This window comes from Carex rostrata, chromosome 4, assembly GCF_964058835.1.
Source record: "Carex rostrata chromosome 4, lpCarRost1.2, whole genome shotgun sequence".
In the NCBI taxonomy this organism is placed as follows: Eukaryota; Viridiplantae; Streptophyta; class Magnoliopsida; order Poales; family Cyperaceae; genus Carex; species Carex rostrata.
Genome location: NC_135921.1, coordinates 11,463,480 through 11,489,530, shown reverse-complemented (window position 1 = coordinate 11,489,530; position 26,051 = coordinate 11,463,480). Strand labels below are relative to the sequence as shown.

Below are 26,051 nucleotides of genomic sequence, written 5' to 3'. Positions count from 1 at the left end.
TCCTTAATAAGGAGGAGAGATAATTTAAATCAAATTTGTAGAGAAAAATAGTTAAATATTATATTTATTTACAAGATAACACATGTGAACTCTAGTGTAGTGGTAAGAATTTTGGCACCAACATAACCCAACTGGGTTCGAATCCCGCCTTCAGCAGAAAAAAAGAAAAAGGGTGCGCGGTGCACAGGCTCGGTCCGCAGGTGCCATGCGTGGTTCAAAGGCGCGTTCTACGTGTGCGGCGCGCGGTCTACGGGCACTGGGATCATATGCGACGCGACCAGTGCATACTTAAGTGTTGAAGCTCATAATTTGGAAAATTCATCTATGTGCGATCTGGAAATTCAACGATTGAGCATCATTCCAAAAAAAACAGTAAATCAGAACCCTTGCAGGATCTAGACATTAAGCTCCTTAATAAGGAGGAGAGATTAATGATACTAACAGTATGCTAAATAGTGGTTTAGCCTCTTTAAAATGTATTAGGAAACTGTGGTAGCAAGCTTCTTATGGTGCATTGAGGTGAACAAAATAGAGGAATATATTCCAAAATACAAAGGGTCAAGTTTTTAACTCTCATATTTCTGAAATTAATTTTAGAGTTTCTATTAAGTCACATCAGCAACAAATTTAGAAGAATAAACAATTTTAAACCTATCATTTGACCAACATAGAGTTTATAAATAGTTTCTTAATATCAGATTAGAAACTCTAATAATACAAGAGATCTTTAGGACCATGATTTGTGATGGATTGAATTTTATGTTCTATTTTTTTTTTTAATTCTAATTAAAATAGTATGCTAGGAATAGCCAATATCAGACTACAAACTTAAGACCCATGTAGGCCGTGGTGAAACAACTATACTTTTGTTGCTTTCAAAGAGAAATGAAAAACCGATGGCTTTTGATCATTTTTCTAAAATAAAATTAGTACTTGATATGTTGCTAATAAACATCTGAATGAAACTAAAAATAGTATTATTTTTCTTTACTCTTTTCTTCGCTTCCTATTATTTCAGTTCACCTTTGATCTAACATTTTTCTAAAAGTAAATTTGTTATTATGCAAAATAGCACCACAACTTAAAAAAATAAAAGAAGAAGCTAAAGTAGAGATTGTCAAATATATTAGAGGCCTTTCAACAATAACCGAATAAATTTTTTATACCGTCTTGCAAACAATTCGTCATATACAATGTTAAGTGTGAATTTCTTACAATTTTCAAAGAAATGAAGAAATGACCTAACTTTCTAATCAATAAAGAGCCAACATGTCGTCCTTAAATATTAATCTGATTTTCATTTAGTGCCAATATTGTACAAATTCGACATTAAAATACAATTGACATTTGCAAACATGTATGCCCACTGATACAAACTGAAGGCACAACTCCCCTCACAAATTGAAACTAAAGGAGATACTTCCATTTTTAACAACTCCACTGTGCCTCTATTTCTATAACTTTAATTAAAATTTTAAAGTTAAATATCAAAATAAAAAATCATTATATATCATCTATTTATTTTCTCTATGCACATATGCAAAATTACAACACTTCAACTTTATTTTAAATGATATTAGAACTTCCAAAAATACACACTAATCACTAATGTGAATATTTTCATAAAATTTATTAATTCATATAAAAACATAGCCGAAAAGTAATAATATTTTACATACTCGTAGAAAATTATATAAATCACATTTAACAGTTTTATTTTGACATATAGATTTTTTTTTTGTTATTAAAATAATAAAAAGTAAAAATACAATGTATACAAAAATAAAGATATTTGAGCCCTCTTCAAATTGTTCCCCTTCATATTTTGTCGAACTTCTTACATGCCCAAGACATTAAAAACTTGCGTTGAATAGCCCTGTGTTAAAAGCAAGATACAGTCGCAAATAAAAATACAAATAGTAAAAAAGAGGCAGGTTTAGGATTTACTGAAATGGACAACTACATTTTTCATTTTTTTTTACAAACACGATAACCCAAAGTTATCTTAAGTTCTACATAACTACTACATACTAATATGTTTTGAACCATTTTCGCACTTCTTTAACATAGAATATAAGTACATTATGGATCATAAAAAGCCAGAACCTTTCCCCTGTACAACCTTCCTTCCATGCGCTGGTGTAAACGTATTTGCTGGACACTCAGTTCCTGCCTGTGCATGCAACTCAGCAAGCTCTCTCACACGCACAAGGATCGAATTGGGTATTGGCAATGAGGCAGGTTTTCTTGTATGTTTCCCCTGGAGAACCCAATTACAAGTACAAATGGTTACATGATAATATCAAGTAGAAATGGTTAAAAAAAATTATCATAAAAGAAAAACATCACACATAACGACCTACCTAATGATCTATATTGAAGGCCCAAAGGAAAATGTTTGTCTATTTTATTAAATTTTATCAATACTTTCATGATACTTCATGGCAAAACATATAAAACTAAGCAATTTTAAGTAGCTTATACAACTGCCAATTACCTCTCTTTCCACGGATGGCGGTGCCATGCTAGCTCTCAGCAAGTTCCGCCACTTATCCTGAAGCCGTACAAAATTTAGATTAAAAAAAATCTATATAAACATACTGTATATGGGCTCTATTGCAAATTGTGATGATTATCTTATCATATTTCAATACTTGCATATAACACACAATATTTCTTGCATTAAAACCACACCGACCACTTGACCCCAACTGCTAGTGAGTCATTTCTGCTCCTAAACCCGAGTTCTAAAATCAAGAAAAAAAACACTACCAGTTGGATCACTAGTATGTATGCACTTCATAGATTGAGAGATTCAAATAATGGAGTCAGAGGCAGTTTAGTCATTTTGGTTCAACATTAGATCTAACTGTTAGGTGTTGTTTAGAAAAAGTGCAGAAAGTTTGGGAACTTCTTTGTTTGCAAATATGGAACAAATGCTGCTGCAATATGCAAAACAACCATGGTCAGTAAATCCCTTCTACCGGGTAACAGTTAGAGGCACACCTTAAGATCGACAGAAGTGCGGTATGAGTAAGAGGTGAAAGACAATCGCCGAATCTCAGACCACCTCCCGGCACCATATCGTGCCACGCCTTCAACCAGCTTCAGCACCTCACAGAGAGTCCACGCTCTGTGGTGCTTTCTCCTCACATTGCCACTTTTTAATACCGGTTCACTGGTACACTCGTCAGGATTGCTATCATGAGCATTTTCCCCTTCTGACTGTGTCTCATCAGGCTCCATCTCAGGCATCATGTGGGGTTCTGGCACCACTGTTACCTCTTGGTTTTCTTTTCCTCTTTTGTTGGCAATGTTTTTCTAATGACATAATAATCAATAATTACCTCACTAGGAAATGAAAGGAAAAACTCCTTGTGCAAATCCCTTGGGGCCTGTTCAGCAACATGTGGAACAGTGAAAGAATAGAGGAAAAATGGAATTTCGAATAGACTTCTATTTCATACTATTCCGGTTGTGTTCGGTTGATGGTGGAAGAGTATTGGTAAATGAGCCTATTCCATCTCTTGGAAAAGACCAATTCCTCTATTCCACCATCCCCATGGAACACATAATTGGCTCGTAGAAGAATAGAGGGACCAAAGTGTAAAAAGCAAGGGTTTGACTGCAAAAGTTCAAACACAATTCCATTTTTCCCATTTCCACAATTCCACTCAATTCTTCTCTTGTTTGGCAGGAATAGAACCTCTATTCCACTCTATTCTCCTTTTCCACACTTGCTGAACAGGCCCTTGGCATTATTACATTAAGTTAAATGTTAACGTCTCATCTTGAGATTTAAAGAAAACATGACAAACAATATATATAAGCAAGATTCATTTTACTGTTGCAATTTCAAAAAGAAAACATGACATTACCACTTGAGGGTTTTCCAGGGGGGGAGTACTCAGTTTCCTCGTCGGTTCCTCAGTCTCGCTTTCTTCTATGATGTTGCCATCCTCCACGAGCAAATCACCAGCCTGCGGCTTTTCAAAACAATACAGAGTTGAAGGAATTAAGGACTAGAGATGAATTGAAAGGTGGAATAAGCAACTGATTTGTACTAAAAATTTGAACAAGGTATTACAACACTCAAGGTCATGGTTATGAAAATTGGAATCTGAATCAGGATCAACAAGTAGTTTGGTGGATTGAGATCGATGAATAGGACCAAACTCAACCGATTCAGATCGGAAACTTGGAATTATTGTTTATGTCTAAATACTTAAAAAAAATTGGAAAAATAGTACTAAATAGAGTGATATTCCAGCAGTGGATTTCACTGTGCTCAAATAGTAAGCTTTGGCATATTTCAAATGGAATTATACTTTACATTTTTACAATATATTGAATATAGTTTAATTAAGAAACTTCTTCTATGAAGGTAACTCCAAAGATATTGGTTCGTGGAATACAAATCTGGGGTTTTAAGTTTGTACAGAAAGATGATTTGCCTACAAAATTTTAGAATGGTTCCAGAAAATAAATATAAAAAAAGGTGCTGCGGAATTTATATTATTTTCTACGTGTTTTTATGATCACTAATGTTACAATTCGTGAAAGTATATGAAATTGGTACCATGTTGGGAACACCTAAGTACAGCAGTTCAAGATAGACACGTGCAAGAATTAAAAATTAAATGTACTCAGTTTTTCTAGCCGAACCTTGTCAAGCTTGAACATCTAACAATTTTAAAAGTGCTGGCACAATAATATAAGTATGTTTGGTTGGGTTGAGAATAGGCTATTCTTGGAGTTAGGCTATTCGAAATAGCCTATTCCGTGTTTGGTTGAATTTGAATAGCTAGAATAGAGAATCCAAACCTTTTGTCTTATTAGAATAGGCTATTCCTAAAAAAAATGGGATTTGGCTATTCTAATAAGACAAATGAGCTATTCTAGCTATCCTTGTTTTGTAACCAAACATACTAGTGAATTGAGTGTACAGAAAAATCATATGAATCATATCCTTTTCACAGGCTTCGATGTTTCATCCCAAATCGAAAACCAAAAGACCTAATAAAGTTCCTTCTTCAGTCTTCCGATTACTCTACAGACTCGGTGAGAATCATTGAAATCAGTGAAGCACGGCTGTTGACTTGGTAAAATCGTCCAATCCACCAGCGATTCAACGTTTTCTCGTCCAAAATGCAGTCAACCGAGGAACTAGCCTAAAAATCAAATCATGGGCTGCCCAACTCTGGTTTGAATCAGCCGAGTCAATACGGACTCAATTTTCCAAACCATGCTCAAGATAGTATTGAACAAAACATTTAATGAAAGTTGAACTATACCATGCTCAAGTGACTATCCTCAATAATTGGGGGCAGGTACATATTCCAGTCTATGCATACCCCAACAATAACAAGAAAACATAATTATTTGAAGGCATGATCAAAGATGGAACTAATCATTACCATGAATGCAACCAAATTCTTCCTAGGTCGGCACCTTCTAGCTCTCGATGCGAAAGGCACCTGGACCCGGAACCCGCCAAGGGAATCATTTCTCGTACGAAAAGCAGCCTGCCATGAACCACTCTCACGGTTTGGCCTAACCCTAGATCTCACTGATTGATCATGGTTGTTCCTCACAACCAAAGATGTCGATCTCATGCTTTCATCTCTATTATCCAAACTTGACAGCTCCTCAATATACCGCTTCGTAGGCTTCCTCATCCGTTTTATGGTACTGCCATCGTCTTCCAAGCATACATTATTTTCATAATTAGAACTTGAACTTCTCGGCCTTTTTTTGTTAGATTCTTGGGGGCTATGCACTTCAAAGGACTCCTGTATAGTCACTTCATGTTGAGCTCCTCCTTCCTTGGGTACAATTTTTTTGTCTTTTATTATGAAATTTGAGGTTGGAACTTGGCATGAGTTGGTTAGCCCCATGGTGATCCTTCGCTTCAGCCATGACTTGTCTTTCACATTAGTCTGACGGCCAAATGTAGCCCGGAATACCTCCTGTAGCTCGCGAATGGAGAGACCATCAAGACATATCTCATCTTTTGCTACCAGAGAGAAATTGGGTTTTGAGTCCACAGTTATCATGTCAGGAGCAGATGGCGCATTGTCACTGGGAACCATGTCGCTTGGTGTCGAGGTGGCATCAGTTTTCTCTGTTTCACTGGCTTGAGCATTGTTTACTATTGTGGAGTTTTGAGTTGTCTCAGTGGAAATGTCTTGTGAGGGAGGATTTTTGTCAGCCTTGTTAGGAAAGTTGGCATCCTAATAAATAAATGAAACCAGAATTGTATTTACAGATACAAACAGAGATAAATATGCTATGTGCAGAGAAATGTACGAAGAGAGAGAGAGAGAGAGAGAGATACCAATGTGATCTGCATTATAAAATTAAAAAAAAAAACAAGTCTAAATCTATCCGTAAAGTGCAAAAGAACCCAACCTCTTTAGTATCGGCAAAAAGCCCCAAAAATGTCAGAGAAATTCAATCATGGTCCCTTCCATTGCTTAGCTTTCAACAGTCTAGTTTATTTATAAGGAAATCAGAAATAATATGACAAGAAAGCAAATACTATTTTAATTAATCTGGTCTATTTTATCATGTTTATTTATTAAAAGATTACACAAATGGACATTATAAAATAACACTTAGTTACTTCTAAATCAAATAATTTGTCATAACCCTTGTATCAATCATGTTATCATATTATAATAGTACCAGTACAAGGTTGGGTCCTTTTTGCAAATATTGGAAATAGATGAACATCATTTGGCAACAAATGAGGAAAATAATGCCAAAGGAGATATGTGATCCCAGATGGAAAATCTTGTTCTTTTCCAATAGTGAATTAGATAGCAAACTTGAATATTTGTTAGAACAGTGGAAACTCCATTTACAGCAATATAACAGGGGATACCAAGAGATCATACCAATAGGTTTGAAAAAAATTCAGAAACTAATAAAGATAAATGAAAGTGGTCTCCATGATTAAAAAAAGAAAAGAAAAGAAATAAACATGTATAACAATTAACAAATGATACCTCAATGCTAATTTTCAGCTTCTGTTCATCTTTCATAATATTCTCTGCTTGAGAAAAGCCTGTTAATTATAATAGTACAAATATTAGGTTTTAAAAACAGGTATTTAGAATGGACATAATGAATCACTCAAATGAAATAATAACAAGAAACTTGCAAAACAACAAGGATTATAATACATTTTAACTAAGGTTTTGCTGTTTCTTCGTACTAATTTTGTTTTCTTTGGACAAATGAAGGTGATAGAGCTGCATCGGGTTAGCTAGGCTAACTTGAGTATACAACATTCACATCCTCTCAGGTATCTCATGGTGAACATGGGCACAATCTTCATCCTTGAACTAATTAACAGCAGTGATAATTTTTTAAGTATTCATGGACTGCCCCCGCTCTGCACCAATCCCACCTTATCTCCTCTAATCTCTCCTTAGAGAACTCCCTTCCTAAGTTTACTAGCTTATCCAACTCCTATAGCTCTCTCAAAAACTTATTCTCTACTTGTGGCCTAAATTACCACCTTCCCTAAAATATTCTCTAAATTTACTATCTTGAGAGAGGAGTAGCTCTTAGGTCGACTGACACGTCTAGGTTGTGATGCATCCAATACTATCCTCCATGAAAAAGCTGAAGACCTCCTTGAACTCAATGTAAAGTTAATACTTCACGGAAATTCAAAAACTAGAGGGTGTTTTGGTAATATTATCACCCTTTGCAGCCTCAGAATGAGAGAAGAAGAAAATGCAAAGCTTCCGCTGAATGGATACAAATTTGTTTTTGCACAGGAGTGCCCACTTCAGAACAGGGATCAGGTGGAAATGAAGCAAAAGTGGAACAAAGATGAATTAAATGTGGGTTCCTTCAGGACCAAATCATGTTCGAGTCTGATCACTCTAGTAAAAGGCCTTGTCAGATTAATATTCTTGTTCTTCTAATTACTCTAATTGTTAGGTACTTATTCTAGAGCTCTCATAGATGTGGCAGATAATTTACCACTATACTCAATGATATTTATTAGAGAACTAATGGATTTAATGTCCTGCATCATTTTTGCTCTTTTTTGTTCTTTAGATTTAATTCACAAAGAAAAAACAATTGCTTCAAATTCAATTTTGATGTTCAATTTAGAAGTTACCCGAAGTTCATCAAACCATTTATCAATTTTGTAACCTTGAGGTTCATAAACTCAGGAACATTAAGTGAAGGGTGCAAAGCAAAGAAGAGAAGAGGTGAGAGAAAGAGGTCAGCTGCCCGACAACCTATTATCTCAAAAACACTGCAACCATGGTTAAAGAATAATTTTTAAAAGAGTGAAAGGGGTCGGAGGAGGTAATCGGTCTTGGGAAGTGAATTCTCAGAGGAATGATCAGAGGAGACGAGATAGAATCAAGGCAGACCATGGGTCGCCCTTAAATATATGAGAATCAATCATAGCCATTAGATCAATTCAAGAGTGATCAGGTAACTGAGAGGGTGTGAACTCTATAATTTAAGAGTCTGTTGAGGCAAAGTTGAAATGAATTGAATTTACTGTACAACTGAGGTTACTCAAAGTAGAAACTGCATGTCTTAGCTTAATTGCAAAATTGGGGAATGCATTACCTATCTATTTATACAATCCTAGGATGGGCCTAACAAATGCAATTTGGTCCCTAGTCGAGGCATATTCACATAATTTAGGTCAGCTAAGTCAAATTTGGAGCAAAACTAGGCTAATTGCCCTTTCGAAGCTGAATTAGGGCTAAATTGCACATCTGAATTAGGGTTTTGTGTGTTTATCTTTGCTTTCATTGCAAATGGAAACTCGTTGCACATCCTTAAAATGGAAAACCATGCATGGACCCACCTACTACCCATAGTACAAAGAGGCAGTATATACCTTCTAAATCAGATTTGTCAGTGCACAGAACCTTGGCTGAGAGGAATGATTCAACTTTGGAGATGTGTTCCACAGAGGGTAGATTTTCAACCTTGCCGTCGTCCAGTAGGTGCCCAAATTGCAAGACCTCATCTTCCGTTGCAGGAACCAGTGTCCCATCTCCTTCGACCTGACAAATGGGGACCACCTTACATCAGTCATATAGAAAAAGTGCCCTGGACTGATCAATTGGAATTCTTTAAAACAGCCAACACCAGGGATATCCAATTTATTCAACTGAGACCTACTTTATTAAGAATTTTCACAACTAACAACTAATCTTTGTATTAATAAGGAAACTGTCTGATTTGCTAATCGTGCAAAGTATAAATCTAATCATGCAAAACATTATTTATACCCAAGATACATCCATTGGGAATTCATACCGGTATGGGATACAAATCCGATAAGGAATTTGCATATGATAAGCCTACAGTACTTATCTGATATACCAGCTAGCGTATCATAACATTTTAATTTAAAGGAATTTAGCCTTCGAATTGTGTGATACAAAACCGTGACACAGATAGTCGCATGAGGCGAGCTCCTGAGAGGCAGTTTTCACAAGGGCCTTGGGGGGCGCTCAAAGAGAGCCGGTTCCGCATGCCTCTTTTTGTTAAAATTTGTTCTGGGACTAAAAATAGACAAGAGAAGCTCCTGTCTGCAGGCTTCAGCTTGTTTGGTTTTTAAAAGCTGAAACTTTACATTTCACTCAAAGTATATACATATTTGCCTTTATGCGTTTTTACTTTTTACTCACAAAAATCTTTACACCCCACCAATTATATACATTTTTAATATTGCAAATTATTTAAATTGCTAATTCAATCGTACCATCAACTTGTTCATAAATTTATTTGCCCATTATTCTCTTTAATTAATCTAGGCATTAATACATATATACAATTGCTCATTTATTCAAAAAAAAAAACCATTACATTATTAAGATTGCACTTCTTAAGTTAGAAATTTTCAGTTAATTATTTTTTGACAGCAAGTCTAGTACAGAGAAAAATAATATTTGTGTATCATGTCCTGGGTTTTTGACAAAATGCCTCATTGCCGGATCTGCGTCATATCAGATACAGTACTGTTATGTGTACCTGTGCAACATAGATTCTGATATTTCAATTTTTTTTCTGAACAGAAATTGATAAAATCAAATGCAGATGATTTATATCATAGCTTCTGGTTTTCTCAAAATCAATTAGGACTTACAAGCGACCTGGTTGAGTCAAAATGACCAAGTTAGGAGCAATTTAGTAATTTTCTATTTACCTTGGATGTGATTTCTGGGTCTTTGCAACCCAAACAACATTTTTTTAGGAGGCTTCACCTACTTGGAATTTTACTAATATAAAAAGACAGAGTTACAAGGAGTTATGTTGAAACAAAGTAAAACATAATATAGAGAAAGAAGAGAAAAGAAAGTGCAACCAAACAAAATTAATTACTGATAGTTGAATTTGAAAGTCTTGATACTTTATCAGACCATGGCAAAATATTATATTTAATTTGTAGAAAACCCCTCCAATTTTCCTTTAAAGCAAGTGAAATATATTTTAGTAGAAGATTAAGTTTGAGTTTGACTACAGTATCAGTATAGTGTGTACGGGCTTTATGGTTCTTCTCAAGGAAGTTGAAAGTTGAGATCTGAGACGGACTTTTGTTTAGGGGGTTCGTTTACAAAGATTTATAAAACCATGGTTAATTTTGGCTGCTGGATAGCATATAAATTAAAGTCATATATATAAAAAAAAAAACCATACGAATTAAAGTCAATAAACCAATGCAAAAATTCTTGTTTTCTAAAAGTGTTCTGTCAAAAATGAAGAAACCAGATTTTGTCTTGCACATGGTGGGACCCACTCCAAGGCCTCGGTTACAAAAACAGAAATCTATGACGCAAGGAAATGTAGCGAAACCCACTCCAAGGAAAAAAAAAATAAGGTAAAAACTCAATGCGCTAAGCACAGAGAACAAAAAATATGCAAGCTTTGGAAAAATCCAATCTAACTAGATTTTCAAAAACCACCGGAACTGCATGGTTTATCTAAATTCTATTGATTGGTGTGTGTTCTGTCTAGGGGTGTTCAAAAGGTCGGTTCGGTTGAAACCGAAGTAAAATTGTCAAAACCAACTTTTTTTTGTTTCCAAAATTAGAACCCAACCGAACCAATTAAATATATCAACTGATTAAGAACCGAACCGAACAAACCAAAATTTAGTTTGGTTCGTTCAGTTCAAACCGAAGTATATAAACCCAGTAATTAAGGTCCTGAACAGCTGTGCTTGCACTAAAAATCAGAACAATATATTGCTAGGAAAAAATCCTGAACAACAGAATAAAATCAGAACAATTCAATTTGTTGAAAACCAACAGTAATTTAAGCTTGTTTGTACTAAAAAAGATCAACAAAGCAAATTCTACAAAATACCAAAATTAGCTTAAGGGCCCCTGTCATAAAAAAATTGCATACCAGAAACCACTGGTTTCACATGCTTGTCCTCAATTTCTCATACTTTGTACAAAAGGGGGCCCTTGTCATAAGAAAATCAGTAACCCTATTCACAAAGCACACTGGTACCAATTTGGTACCAGTACCAGATCCAAAATCAACCCAAAGCCGTAAAGGGATTCAATCATCAATTCAAAAGCAAGAACAATGATTTCAACACAAGAGATTCAATCATCAATTAAACAAGCAAGAACAAGAATTTTACGCCTCAAACCATAATTGATTCACAAAATCAGAAAATCAAAGAGCTCAGAGGCTCATCAAAGAATTTAAAGTTATGCAAAGAACAAGGCTCAGCCCACATTCAACCAAGAAAAGAAAGAAAACAAGGCATTAGATAATTTGCCAGCATACGCTTTCAAATCGTGAAAAGAACAAAGCAAATCCTGCAAAGCCGGAGAGGAAGAGGGGTGGTTCGGCGATGAGATGATTAGGCTGTAGGCTGTAGGGGTTCGGGGATTCAACAGGAGAGCATAGGGCTGTAGGGAGAGAGTTAGGGAGAGCTACGAGATGGGACGGGCTAGGTCTAGATGCGCGGTGGGTAGGTGAGGGAAAAAGGAAAAGCGTGAGATGTGCTGGGTGAAACCGTGAAAGGCGCTGAGCCACTAAACCATTTTAAAGTTTAACCATAATAAACCGGTCGGTTTGGTTTAAGTTGATTTCGAGAAATCAAAACCGAACCGAACCATTTAAACCGAACTAATTGAAAAATTCAACCAAGCCGATTCATTTAAACCGAAAAACTGATCCGTTTAGACCGAAATTTTCCAGTTTGGTTAAAAACCAAATAAACCGAACCGTATGAACAACCCTAGTTCTGTTAAAAATGAAGAAACCAGGTTCTGTCTTGCACGTGGTGGGACCCACTCCAAGGCCCCGGTTACAAAAAAAAGAATATATAACGCAAGAAAATGTAGCGAAACCCACTCCAAGGGGAAAAAAAAGGGTAAAAACTCAATGCGCTAAGTACGGATCCAGATGTTATCTTGGCATGTGTAAGTACCCACCATGTTTCTCTGCAAAATAGAGAACAAAAAAAGAATGCAAGCTTTGGAAAAATCCAGACTGACTAGATTTTGAAAACCATAGGAACTGCATGGGTTATATAATTTCCATCGATTGGTATGTGTTCCGTCAAAAATGAAGAAACCAGGTTTTGTTTTGCACGTGGCAGGACCCGCTCCAAGGCCTTGGTTACTAACAAAGAATAACGCAAGGAAATGTAGCGAAACCAACTAAATGTGGCGAAATCAACTTAAAGGAAAAATAAATAAAAACTAAATGCACTAAGGACATAGCGAGATGTTATCTTGGCATGTGGAAGGACCCACCATGTTTGTCTGCAAAGAGAACAAAAAAAATGCAAGCTTTGGAAAATCCAGTCTGACTAGATTTTAAAAAACCAAAGGAACTGCATGGGTTATCTAATTTCTATCAAATTCCTAAGCTCTACGTCCTTGACCCCAAATCCCTAGTTCTATGACCTAAATACTACCCCTAACAATATTTCCTAAGTCATGGTTCTGGTATGTGGATCGCTAACTTCCACGCGCCCTTGTCCGAAGCCAACTCTTTGGATATATTCCATACCTTCAGGTCCCTTTTTTACTTTGTGACTACGATTGGGTTCCATTTCTAGCCTACCCCAACTTGTTTGGGACTAAAGGCTTGGTTGTTGTTGAGACTAATGAATCATGGCTATTAAAAACTACACCGAACAGACCTTGGCAATTCTAAGCCACAGTTTGCAAAACCAACCTCCCATGCTCCAAACCAGATTTCTCAAATACACCCTTATAGATAAAAATTGATCACTAGTAAACAACATTAAGATTAGGTTTGCCACTAACATTATACTGAGATATAGCACTACACAGCCTCAAATAATAAGATAGAAATCATGGGATGAGAAATGAACAAACGGAGCACAAGTGATCTTACTATTCTTGATGATAGTCTACTAGTTAAAATTAGATGGAAATGTCTCAAAATTTTACCCGAACAAGCTGGTAGACTAAAGGGTCGGAATCATTGTTCATCCCAAGTTCAGAACCCTTGATCTCGTTCTCTCCATTCTCCTCCTGTTCAACTATTTCCATAGGGAAGAGTACTTCATCCAATCGTTGTTACCTTAACAGGCCAGTCAACAAACATAAGTCAAGTAACAAAAATTATAACAGAGTAGTAACAAAAATTATAAGTGAAAAAAAAGAGTTCATGTTCTTATCTAGTACTATACAACCATACTAGTGGTATAAAATATGCAACAGCTAGGGGAGTAATGGCTAATGCAAACCACCTTCGGTTCATTTAATGGTTAAGTAACATTAAGCTACTAAGTATCAGTTAGAAGGTATCAAGTATATGCTAGATTCCTAGTACTTAATTTAAATGTAATTCTGAGCTTGTATCAAAACTGAAAGTAACTAGACTACATTTAAGATGCTACAATCATGCAAAAGGTTTCACTAATTCCATATTTTCAAATCAAATTATCAACAGCAGTAAAAGTTGTTTAAAGCAATAGAATTTTTCTTTTGTGAAAGTATTAAGTAGCCTCAAAGGCCACCTTTTTCATTGAAGAAAACATGCCTTACAAATGTGGAAATATTAAGGTAAGAGTGGCAAACAAATTCATAATTAGCAATGAATCAATTGAAAAGTGAGAGATGTTTTCCCATTATCAAATGATGAAAGATAAAGCCTGTATATAGTTAGAGTACCAGACCTGACAAGAACAATTTGTTCAATTTAACTAAAATTGAGTAAAAATGAACTTCAAACGCTACTTAATAAGTTCAAATTAACCATATTTACCAGTATTCCTCAGTATCAGCGCCTAATTATCGAAGAAAAATGCAAGTAGATCCAAGGGTACTCAACGGAGAACTCAGAGATCAGCAGGAAAAAATTCAACGCACACCCTCAAAAACACATAGATCGCACATGAAAATTGATAATTTTTCTTGGGGGAACGGGAATTGTACGAAAAAGAGGTTAGGGTTTCGATCAAAACGATAGAGACTTGGAAAGAGGGGGAGATACTAGGAAGGACTCGAGAGTCGAGAGTGAGACCAATCGGTTACTATCGGGTTTAGGATCCTCTAATTTATTCTACCATACAGGCATACACGCACGATACGGGTTCGGATTTCAGACGTCCATAAGATCCAACAACTTGGTTGCTTATAGAAGAAGTTATAAGCGGGCAGCGGGCAGCCAGTTCTCTATCCGGACCGTATAGTTCGTGTTCAAATAATTTCATTTTGATGTTTAAGTTAAAGACTGCAAACGAATCGAACCGAATCGAAGTTACTCTGAGTTTAGTTTGAATTAATTTCAAACTAAATTTGGATTGAATTAATTTTGAATTAAATTTTTTACCAACTCAATTTCAAATCTTTTACGAACTTTTTTACGACAAGGAAGGGTGATCGTAGTCGCCGAAAGCAAGAGGTGAAAGTTATCTAGGATTTTAGAACTGAGAGCGAGGGTTACAACTTACGAGTTATGACTTATGGCTGAGCGGTCTTATGTTTTAACTTTTAAGTCATCAGCGGAAATCAACAGTTCACGTTACTTTGAGATTCGAACTATAATAGTTCGCAAACCTATTTCGAACGAACCAGGTCCAGTTTGAATTTGGTTTGAATTAATTTTGAACTATTTTGAATCGAATTTTTTACGAACTTTTTCGAATCAAACTCGAATCGAATCACGAACTACGAATTTTTTGTGCAACCCTATTTTTACATTACTATATTTAAATTTTTAATAATTTTAAATTAAAATTTAAATATTAAAGTAAAACGGTTAGATTTTTTCTATACACATTTAAAAAAAAAAAGAATTTTATATATAGTCCTCAACAATAGGGGTGTACAAAAATACTGTCGACCCACCCGACTCGTCTGACCCGTCTGACCCGACCCGTGTTTTACCGGGTTGAGATGTTACTGGGTCGGGTACGGGTTGGATTTTGACAAAGCCCATTACTCTGGATCGGGTCATGAGTTTGCTCTTAATAACCTGTTTATATTCGAACCCGGCCTCAAATCTACGTTTCTACATTTTTACATAACTTCTCTTTCTATTTACTCATCCCTTCATGTTTAAAGCACTCTTTATTTCTTCTACCCAATCTGAGGATATTTAAGAGTTTTAAGTTTAATTTGAATTTGAATTGTTATGTTTTTTTTTATTTCATAGATTTTATATGCGATTGTTATATGTCGCTGCCTTTTTTTTAGAATGTTACATTTTGGATATTTTTTTTTGTTATGGATGTTATATGCTAAATTATTTCTATTTTATTTATGTTTGTCACTTTTATTTGTACCTAGTTTTAATAAAAATAGTAAAAAGATATATAATAGATTTTCGATCAAAATTATAACCCGTTTAACCCGTCTAATCCGCATAACCCGTATATAAAAAAATAGATGGGTTGGGTTGGGTTATGGGTGGGTCAAGTAAAGAATTATTTTAACCCGGTGTAATCGGGTTGAATTCAAATTTTAATAAAATATCATTGACCCGCCCGTTGTACACCCCTACTCAACAATATCGAAAATACATATTTTCTCTCTAAAGTTCATAATATCATATTTAAAAACTCACAATTTTACTTATATTATTATCTTTTATATTATAACTCATTTTAAATTCACGAAATATCTATTTTATTCTTTATTAAAAAGAAATGTAGCATTTTGATAAACATGTTAGAGCATCTACATCCCTACAACTCAGATGAGCTTTCAAATAACTGTTAATTACATTTTAGAAATTAAGGTCTTTAAAGTTTTTAAACTCTCACATCTCTCAAATTAATTTTGGAGTTTTTATTAAGCCACATCAACAATAAATTAAAAATGAGAAATAATTTGAGCTAATTATTTGGCCAGATTGGAATTTATAAACAATTTCTTAATAAGAAACTTTTCTGCATAGTTTCTAAATAAAAAAACTCTTCCACATCTCTAAAACTGGATTAGAAACTACCACGTCATATTAGAAACTCTAATACTAGAGTTGTAGATGATCTTAGTCTTCTAATTTGTCAATTTCTGAGGGCAAATGTGTCTCCTAACATTTATATAGTGATATTTAGGTATATGCTTGTGTAAGTGTCAAAGTAGAGAAAATACACATTTGTTCAATGGTCTGAATTTGACTAGTTTTTGTACCCATCTTAATAAATAGTAAATAAATTTCAAAAAATATAAAATTTGGTCTCCAAGCACATTTTATTGTAGAGATCACATCTAACGGTTTGGATCGACGATTTGGACTTTGAAAATGTAGAAAATGCTTGTTGTAACTTGTTGTAACTCAAAAATTGTTGTAACTTGATCCCTCCTCAAATAAAATATAATATATGCATTATTTATAAACTGCTTACTATATTTGTATCCGATATTATTTACACCACATATAAAAAAATATATATTATTTTATCTAATATAGATAGATCAGAGTCGCATTACATTTGTTCTTACACTTAGAAAGTTGTTAATCTTTCTGATCCCGTTAGACGCATCTTACTTAGATATTCTTAGAATTATATTTAAAGGAGTGAAGCTACGGTAATATAACAGGAGTAATTATTAGGTGTTATGAATAGCATAAGGCTTGTCTTAAAAATTTATTATATAAATTTTAAACTTTCATCTAAGTAACTCAGTAAATTAGTTATATAATAAACTTATGACATACTAATTTTTACTATTTTTTATGACCTATGAAAGATAGCAAAAAAAGAGCTTAAAAATAAAAGAAAATTGTCAATAGTTTAGATCATTTTTGCCGTATTTTATAAATCATAATAAATATTAAAAAAGTTCTAAAAATAGTAAAAAATTATATTCTACAAATTCATTATGTAACCAATTTACTGAACTACTTAGATCAAAATTTGAAATTTATACAATAGATTTTTAAGACAATAGCATGGAAAATTTTATGCTATCCATAGCACCTAAGCCTCACTCATATAACATATTACACAATGATCAACGCTACAGATTTATATCTTTATTTTTGAACTTCAAATAATCAATGAGTTGTTCAATATAATTTTTATATATAAAGAAAATATATTTGTAGACTATATTTTATATTTTTAATTTTCTTTTAATATTTTTTTTAGAAAGGTAGAAAATTACTTGATAAAATAAAATTTTAAAAATATAAAATTTGTTCCACAAGTACATTTTGATATGAAGATTTTTTAACGGTTCGGATCGATTATTTTAACTTTAAATTTAGAAATATGAATTCATACACATATTAATTTGTAATATACATATTATCATAAATTCATTCATCTTAAAGAGTCTTGGACTTACCAAACACGCGCGTGTTGATATGTCGTTTACAGCTTCCTCTTTAGATATTCTTAGAGCTGCTTAGTAATCTCAAGGAATCTTGAGTTTGCTAAACACACTCTTTTACAAAACTTAAAACCTCTTCTTTAACCTCTTTTTCCCACTTTTTAATACTAGTCCAAATTTCTAAGCCATATTTTCTAATGGAAGCACTAACAGGCCCTCAATCTCCCGAAAATCTCCGGATTTTTTACACTAATCCTATAAACAAGATCATTAGATCCTGTAATACTATGAAAACAATCCTATAAACAAGTTTAATGGATGTTCTGCAGATGAAACCGCGTGGTCCCAGATGAAAACGCGTGAAAGCTGTTAAAAACGCGTGACAGTTGTTGAAAACACGTGACAGCTGTTGAAAACGCATGACAGCTGTTGGGAACCACCTTATGTGAACATACACATATTATTTTATAAACATACACATATTATCCTGTGAACATACATATTGTACTTGAAATTATGACAGTTGAAAGCGCGTCGGAACTAAGCTAAAAAGGAAAGGCTTTTATACGCGGAGATTTTCGGAGGACTGTAGCCCAGAGACGTTACCTTTTCTCTTTTCTAATTCATAGCTTACGTATTTGCCTAGCTTAAAAATCTTCTTAGGAAAATTAAACGTTTCTCTCTTAAACTTGCTAAAAATACTCTCGGCATTGAAGTTTTTTTAGTTAAAAAAAGGATAAACGAATTAAAAATTACGTGTTCTTGTTATATTGGTTTTAGGTAGAGAGATTTACGTAGGGCCACTAAGAAAGAAACCAAATGCCTATATTTGGGCAAGTTTAGTTAAATTAATCAGTTAAATTTCTGTGTCAGGTTAACTAACAACAGTCAATGCCTCAATGGGCTGAGGTGGCTCACTAATTAACACTAACTTCCTCCACATTTGTTTGTTAATTAACATCTAACAAGAACTGAATTTTAATATTATTAAGTTTAACCGTTAATATGTCTCTTACAGAAATTCTTTCATAAAAGTCAAATCCACTTCAATTTATTTGAACTTTGTTTCTTTACAAGAAAGACTAAAATGTCACATGCTCTCTCTTCTCAAATTGAATCAAAAGATGTTAGATGATGATTTCATGGCCACTTCACGGCAACTACAGCATGTGCATTTCAGTGATAATGATATTAATTCTTCTGAAGTTGCTTGCTATAGTTTCTACAAGGATGTCATATCCACCATTGGAGAGGGGGTCTTAAAAAATCCTCCATCAAATAAAAATTCCAATGAATTTTTCAACCAACTAAGAAATTTCACCAAACAGTCCAGTGGAGGAGGCATTGAACCAATGCTATTTGGTTTCTTGCCTCATTTCTTAATGATGCTTGTTCTTATTGTTACTGTCTCTCGTGTACTTCACTTTATTCTCCGCCGACTCAAGCAGCCGCTTATCGTCTGTCAAATGATTGTAAGGAATTGAAACTCCTCCTATCAAAACATTTTATTAGCAGTTATTCATTGGAAATGTTTAAAATTAAAAAAAAATGTTGGTTCATGAACAAGGAGCTAATTACTTGTTTGGTATATTGATTTCCTTATTAGGCATGAAACCTTAGCTTTATGATTGTCATTCCATTGCCTTCAAACCAAGGCAATGGATAAAACTTGACCCTTTGCTTACTTTCCAAAAGAGCACTGTTGTATTAGTTGGGACATATTTTGATGTTTTTATTCTCATAGGTAAACAATTTTTGTGAACATGAAAAGTATCTTCCAAACAATGACTGAGAATTAATTGGAATATTAGCCTAAATGATGATATGAGAATTAAAGTCCTACAATTGTTGTTGACAAGAATATCTCATTTAATTTAATCTCCCACCAATTCCCATAGGAACGAGATGCATGTAACAAATCCTAAATTTCAAGGGGCAAGAGAATATTTTCTAAGGCATTATATTTTATAATTAATTTTGTTTATTTTACTTAATTTCAAGCTTCTTTTGTAAATTTAGGCTGGTTTTGTGATTTTTCTGCCCTGGAAGAAAGACAAACATGATGAATACAGCAAATACAACTTATTTACTTGGCCGAACAATCGCAGATTGGAAGAGGTCATGGCATTAACAGGCCTACTTTTGTATTTGTTTCTTGCCGGACTGAAGATGGATGTCAGCATGGTATGGCGTAGCGGTAAGAAGCCGGCCATCATAGGCATAGTCGGTTTATTCATACCACTGCTGCTATGTTCTTTTGCATATGCATTCCTTCACAATTTTCTAAATCCTTTTGTGAAGAACCAAGAGAAGTTTATGTTCTTCATTGTCGCTTTACTCTGTACGAGCTGTTTCCCTGTGCTAGCAGATATCCTCTCTGAACTACAGCTTTTGAATAGCGAGGTCGGACGCTTAGCATTATCATCATCAATGATACAAAATTTACTTGGATGGGTTTTCAAAGCGATATTTGTTGCTTTGAACCAGAGCCAAAATGGCGTGAAGATCGGCATCATGTCGGTCACGTTGTTTTTCCTTCTTGTCTTCTTCAATGTCTTCATAGTTCGGCCGTACGGATTGTGGGTTGTCCAAAACACACCTTCCAATGGCAATGTTAGGTAAACCATATATTCTTAAAAGAAAATCATGTCTTGTTTGGTATCATGTATTTCTAGTGCTATTTAAGAAAAAAAAAGTTAATAGTTTACATCAAAATCTTACAAGGGGTGGTCAATACATGAAGGAATAAATCGATCGATTTTAAGGCAATTGAATAATTAAAGTATAGAAAGAGAGAACAACGAAGATTATTTTGGTAATAAAAGATCAAAGAACTTTGACTTTCTCTTAGAATATATAATCTTGAACCAAATAGTAGGATAAAATCTTATTGCACTTTTAGACATTTTCTACTGTATTCAATTTTTTTCTTTGGTGTTTGAATTTTATTCAGAAATAAAATTAAACCTTTTTAGCCTTTTCATTTTTTTGGTCCTAAGTTAGTACATGACCCATGCCATGGTCTTAACTTGCATTTGCAGGGATGTACATATATTTGTAATTATTGCTACAATGATCCTTACAACACTAGCATGTGACTTTGGAGGTATAACATACCTATTCGGGCCATGCATCATGGGATTGGCACTTCCAAACGGGCCACCTTTAGGGACTGCTCTGATTGAGCGAATAGAATTGGTGGCATCTGAAGTGCTCTTCCCGCTTATATTCATTATCGAGGGGGAAAACATGGATTTGATTGCGGCTGCAGGACAGGAACTGAGGCTCTGGTATTGGATGGTGCTCATTGTCATAGTCGTATCTGTTGCCAAGGTAGCTACAGTGGCAGCGGTTGCTGCATATTGCGACGTGCCAGTTAAACACGGCCTATTGTTAGGACTCATCTTGAACTTCAGAGGCTTTGTTGAGATGTACACACTCATCTATTTTAAACAAGGACAGGTAAGATAGCAACTCAAGCTTTGGTAAGTCTTGATCTGAAAGCAAGTAGCTTTGATCGATGCCCTATTGTTGCCATTCGTCAACTAACTCCAGTGGTAAATGACCTCGACAGGTGATTGACAGTGCAACTTACACTATGATAATGCTATCTATAATCATGGTCACAACAATATGCGTGCCATTGGTCTCGACCTTGTACAAGCCATTGCATGTTGAAAACCATGCCTCGGGTCAAACGGTGCAACAGATGTGGTCGCATGCGGAGCTTCGGTTAATTACATGCTTTTTTGATGACAATCCTATCCCTACTTTACTCGATTTCCTTGAATGTGCATCCTCATCAGAGGCGAAAAAACATACTACTGTGTATGCTCTTCACCTAAAAAAATTGGAAGCGTGTGCTGTATCTAGCTTTATTTGCCATTGCAATGAAAAAGGTCACATTAAATCAGAAGAAATGGATCACGTCCACAACCATTTTATAGCTTTTGGGCAGGTGGTACTATTCTATTTTCAATTAAAGTATATTACTTTAAAATAGCCAGTAAAAAGATGTTGCCCATCCCAATATTGCAGATTGTTTAAATTCATAATTTTTTAAGTCACCAAATTTCAAAATTTAAGTCACCAAATTTCAAAATTTAAGTCATCTGAAAATATATTGTTGAGAAGGATGGAAACTTTACCAGTATAAGAAGTAAAAAAGAATTAGAATATTTGCGCTTTTCTTCACTAATTTGTTGATTATTAAGCAGGTCAAGAAAGAATGTGTAACGGTACTGCCTTTCACCACTATTGCACCACAAAAGACAATGTACCAAGATGTCTGCTCACTCATTCTCAAGAAGAACACTGCATTAGTCATTGTGCCGTTTACAAGAAAGAATTCATTGGCTGACGTGGAGACACCACGAGGCATGTCTGGAGCTTTTCTCCCATTAGTTCTTGAGCAGGTAACTGAGAGGAAATATAATTCAATTAGAACACACATGAACTGCAATGATCTCAAAGCATACTCTCTCTGCTCATTTCTTCTAACGTTCAAAATTCTTTTATGTCTTCTCATATATCAGTGAAATAATTTAATTTATTGGTTATGTTTAGTCTACTTAAGAATAAATATATATTTGGATCACCTCCTAGATATCCTATTCTCATGTACATTTTTCAAAAGTATTTTTTTGGGCAAGTTGAAGGTTATTTGGACTAAAGCTAAGTCTCAAAAGACATGCTATTTTCTTATATATTTCTAACATATGTATTGCAGGCACGATGCTCGGTGGGCATAATGGTTTACCATGGTATTACACGAATCACATCGGCTTCTCATCCTCACTGGAAGTACTTTGTTGGTGTTGTTTACATGGGGGGCCCAGATGACAGGGAGGCTGTTGCAATTGCTACCCGCATGGCGTACCACCCATGTGTGTATCTCAAATTCTTCTACTTCCGCATACCAAGTAAGAGCATGAACCCAAATAAGGACTCTATGAGCTCATATAATATGGAGCAAACATTGGATGATGAAGTGATATATGACTTACAAAGAGAGAATATCAACAATGACCGCTTGGCTGTTAGTGAGTGCATCATGACTGATGTGGAGCAAGCCATGTCAACAATACATTCTTTAGGAAATAAGTATGATTTGTTAATTGTTGGTCGAAGGCGTGGCCTCTCGTCATCAGTGATTAATGCAGAATTTGAGGAAGGGTTTGATATGTTTGAGCTTGGGATGATTGGTGATGTGCTTGCCTCATCCAAGTACAGTAAACCAGCAAATGTTCTTGTTGTACAGCAATACAACCCTAGTTGATACATTAACTTCATTATTAGTACAACTGTACAGTAATGCATTTAGTCACTTTAAATTACTATTAGTTTGAATAGACATTGCTAATTAAACTAAATCATGAATGCAATCTTCAATTTTTGAAACATACTAAATGGAAAGAAAGAAATATTTGGATAAATATAATGCAAAATGTGACAAGCTATCAATTTGCAATTAGATTTTTATATAGTTTATGCTTGATGCAGCGCCATGTTGGAAAAGAAGTTTCGATGTTGCATTTCATTGTAGAACAATGCCCTCATGGTTTTAAATTCATAGTTTATATACTTTATTTCATTAAATATATAATATGTTGAATGAGTTAAAGACCTAAAGAATGTTCACTCATGGAGTAATAGATAAATTGGATGGGGAGATCTCACTAAACTAATTTTTTATTTCACAAAATAAAATCTAGGATGTATGTGGAGTAATGTAACAAAGGGACAACATGATTTCAAACTTTTGATTTTGAATAATACTAGTATCTGGACAAAGGAAAATTTTCCAGCTGGGAGGAAAGATAGAATAAATAGAATCTCAGAAAAGAAATAAATTGGCCAAGTACCAATGAATGGACAAAAAAAATTACATTTTGATAAATTGCACATGGACCCACTACATCGATAAATTGCAGAAATTACTTTCTCCATTAATGAATGGACAATGAAAACGAAGTAGAACTAGGGTGTGATGTGCTCACCAAACCCTTTGGTGGGCATAACTCCGTAATCTATTGGATTGACTTCAAACGAGACGAATCCAAACCGTTGAAACCAATCTACTTCACGAGTGATGCGCGTACATGCAAAATTTTGGAATTTTGAAATTCATTTAGTCCAAAGTCAAGCAGTCAAAATTGATGAAAAATGAATGATCCAAAATGAAGTTGTAGAAGTTATTTTAATGAATTCATTTGTTTTGTATTTTTATGTTGTAACTGGTCAAAGCAGAAAATAGTAATAACTATTTTGAGGGCCATTTTAGTTTAATAAGACTAAGAAGTCACCTTAATTATTGATAAAAAAATATTTTAATCAGAGATGCTAGTGACATTACTTAATTAAAAAGAACATCGTCTCATGAAATGTTAGTTGTTATTTTTTACTAAATAACACTTTACTAGTGAAATGTTTTAGTCATGTCCTTAGCACACCTTTTAACTTTTAAAATCAAGTACCATGCTGTGATAAGGCTACAAAATAATAGTGACCTTTTAGAACAAAAATACTTTAAAAAAATTTCTCCAAAGTTTTAAACTTAAAGAGGAACAAAAGTATTCAGTTTGGATGACATTGGAAATTTTGTACAACAAAGAAAATAGCAATGAGAAAAATGACATTATAATTATTGTGTAACTTTAGGCTGGTTCTCTAATCTTCTTACTATGGACAAATGGTGTACATGGTTACAACAGCAATAATGAATTATTCCTTCTACCTAACAAACGCCAAGATGAGGAGGTCATCACATTAATGGCACTCATATTCAACTTGTTTGTTTACACAGTCAAGATGGATACCAGCACGAAATGGCACACCGGAAAGAAGGCAATTATCATTGGCTTAGATAGCCTAGTAATTCCACTAGTGATTGCTTTTATATTAAGTTTATACATATTGTTCTTACGATTTTATTCTCCCTTGAGTATTTTCAATCCTTAGAGCCAGAAATCATTGATTGGAAACTTTGACGTGCAATCAAACAAGCAAAGAAAAAAGGCGCAAAAACAGTGAAATTTGTCCCTGTACAATTTCAAATGTAAATTTGGATGAAATCTTACAGAATGCCATAGTGACGGTAGATAGCAGCGGCAGTGGCACTTTTATGGTTGGATCAATACTCCCAATGCAGTCTAAGGAGATTGGGTGTTGTTATGATTATCGGGTCGGATCCATCGAGGTTGTCTCCGCCAAGCTCCCAAAACAGAAGCCGCCCCGAGGAGGCGACAATGGAGAGGCGGAGAACCGCAGGAAATTGATGAGAGAGAAATAAGAGAAGATGCTTTGGATTTGAGAAGCTATAGAAGAGAGGGTAGCGGTTGAACCCACCGGAGCGGAGGTGGATCTCGCAAAACGAACCGCATTTGTGGACACCCAACCTGATAAGGCAAATTGACCCGAACCCGTATCAGGGTAAATATATTAATAGAGTTACTGTGGCTGAACTCATAAGCCCAATCTAAAACAAAATATATTAGTAAAAGCAAGCTTTATTAAACTATAGCCTATTTCGGACATTGATGTGGCTGGAATATCCGAAACGTGAAATTTTCAAACTTCACAGAATGATTTAAATTATCTCCACAATGCTTAAGGATGTTGGTCAACTGCATTCTTATAAATAAGCCCTCCAATTATCCCAAATTTTGCGGCATTTAGATCATGAGATTTTATATACACATACGACATGAACACTAATCATATACTCTGGCAGATGAAACTTCTATACATACATACTGATGAAGTATTCAACCAAAACAATACACTAGGTTATAATTTAACGCCCATAGGTTACAGTTGTTCATATGAAAATATATGATTACAAACAAGATTTTCTGTTCTTTTAAAACCGCAGGAAAAATTATTAAAAATCGATAATCTGACTGGGGGTTTCAGATTGGTTTATAGATCAATAATATTATAATTTGGCAACGCACGCTGGAAACACTCTCCCTTTTAAATTCCACAACATATATATCTGCCCCATTCTTCAAGCTTATATATATATATTATATATATATATATATATATACAGCTACATTTGTAAGCAATCGGTGTATGACTACATGCTCTCCAGCAATCTTTAGTTTTGAATCCATCTCTCTTTCTCATCATGGACCAACAATGGGACATGCGGCCGAGACCGCTCTCCCCACCCCGTCTCGCCCGCGAGCATGCATCATTTTCAGCTGCTCTACTAGACGCCATCTACCGCTCCGTCGACACCTCTCCCAGTAAACAACCCGACAACAAGAA

The 26,051-nt window shown here is 34.7% G+C and overlaps 3 protein-coding genes across 8 annotated transcripts in view; 2 read left to right on the top strand and 1 right to left on the bottom strand.

Moving 5' to 3' along the window:
• Nucleotides 1-1,791: 1,791 nt before the first annotated feature.
• On the bottom strand, nt 1,792-14,524 carry LOC144553356 (uncharacterized). 6 transcript variants are annotated; one of them, XM_078301480.1, is made up of 10 exons: nt 14,260-14,524; nt 13,440-13,572; nt 8,885-9,053; nt 7,002-7,069; nt 5,418-6,233; nt 3,879-3,986; nt 3,007-3,321; nt 2,498-2,554; nt 2,107-2,260; nt 1,792-1,876 (listed from the first exon to the last, which is right to left on the bottom strand). In XM_078301480.1, exons 2-10 carry the CDS (start codon nt 13,539-13,541, stop codon nt 1,854-1,856), a joined length of 1,812 nt encoding a protein of 603 aa, XP_078157606.1. In that variant the 5' UTR covers nt 13,542-13,572; nt 14,260-14,524; the 3' UTR covers nt 1,792-1,853. The 6 variants fall into 6 exon arrangements, with proteins under 6 accessions (XP_078157606.1, XP_078157607.1, XP_078157609.1 ...); XM_078301481.1 differs by having other exon boundaries at nt 3,879-3,980; XM_078301483.1 differs by having other exon boundaries at nt 3,879-3,980; nt 7,011-7,069.
• Nucleotides 14,525-18,811: 4,287 nt separating this feature from the next.
• LOC144552398 (cation/H(+) antiporter 15-like) lies at nt 18,812-23,103 on the top strand. Its single transcript, XM_078300404.1, has 6 exons — nt 18,812-19,249; nt 19,797-20,395; nt 20,819-21,239; nt 21,352-21,735; nt 21,995-22,192; nt 22,507-23,103. The coding sequence occupies exons 1-6, from the start codon at nt 18,872-18,874 to the stop codon at nt 23,053-23,055; spliced, it is 2,529 nt and encodes an 842-aa protein (XP_078156530.1). The 5' UTR covers nt 18,812-18,871; the 3' UTR covers nt 23,056-23,103.
• A 1,995-nt stretch (nt 23,104-25,098) lies between these two features.
• The window catches only part of LOC144553361 (uncharacterized), a 55,598-nt gene continuing 54,645 nt past the window's right edge, over nt 25,099-26,051 (top strand). Inside the window, exon 1 of the mRNA XM_078301490.1 lies at nt 25,099-25,113. The gene's annotated coding sequence lies outside the window, so the exon portion shown is untranslated. The remainder of the gene's footprint in view (nt 25,114-26,051) is intronic.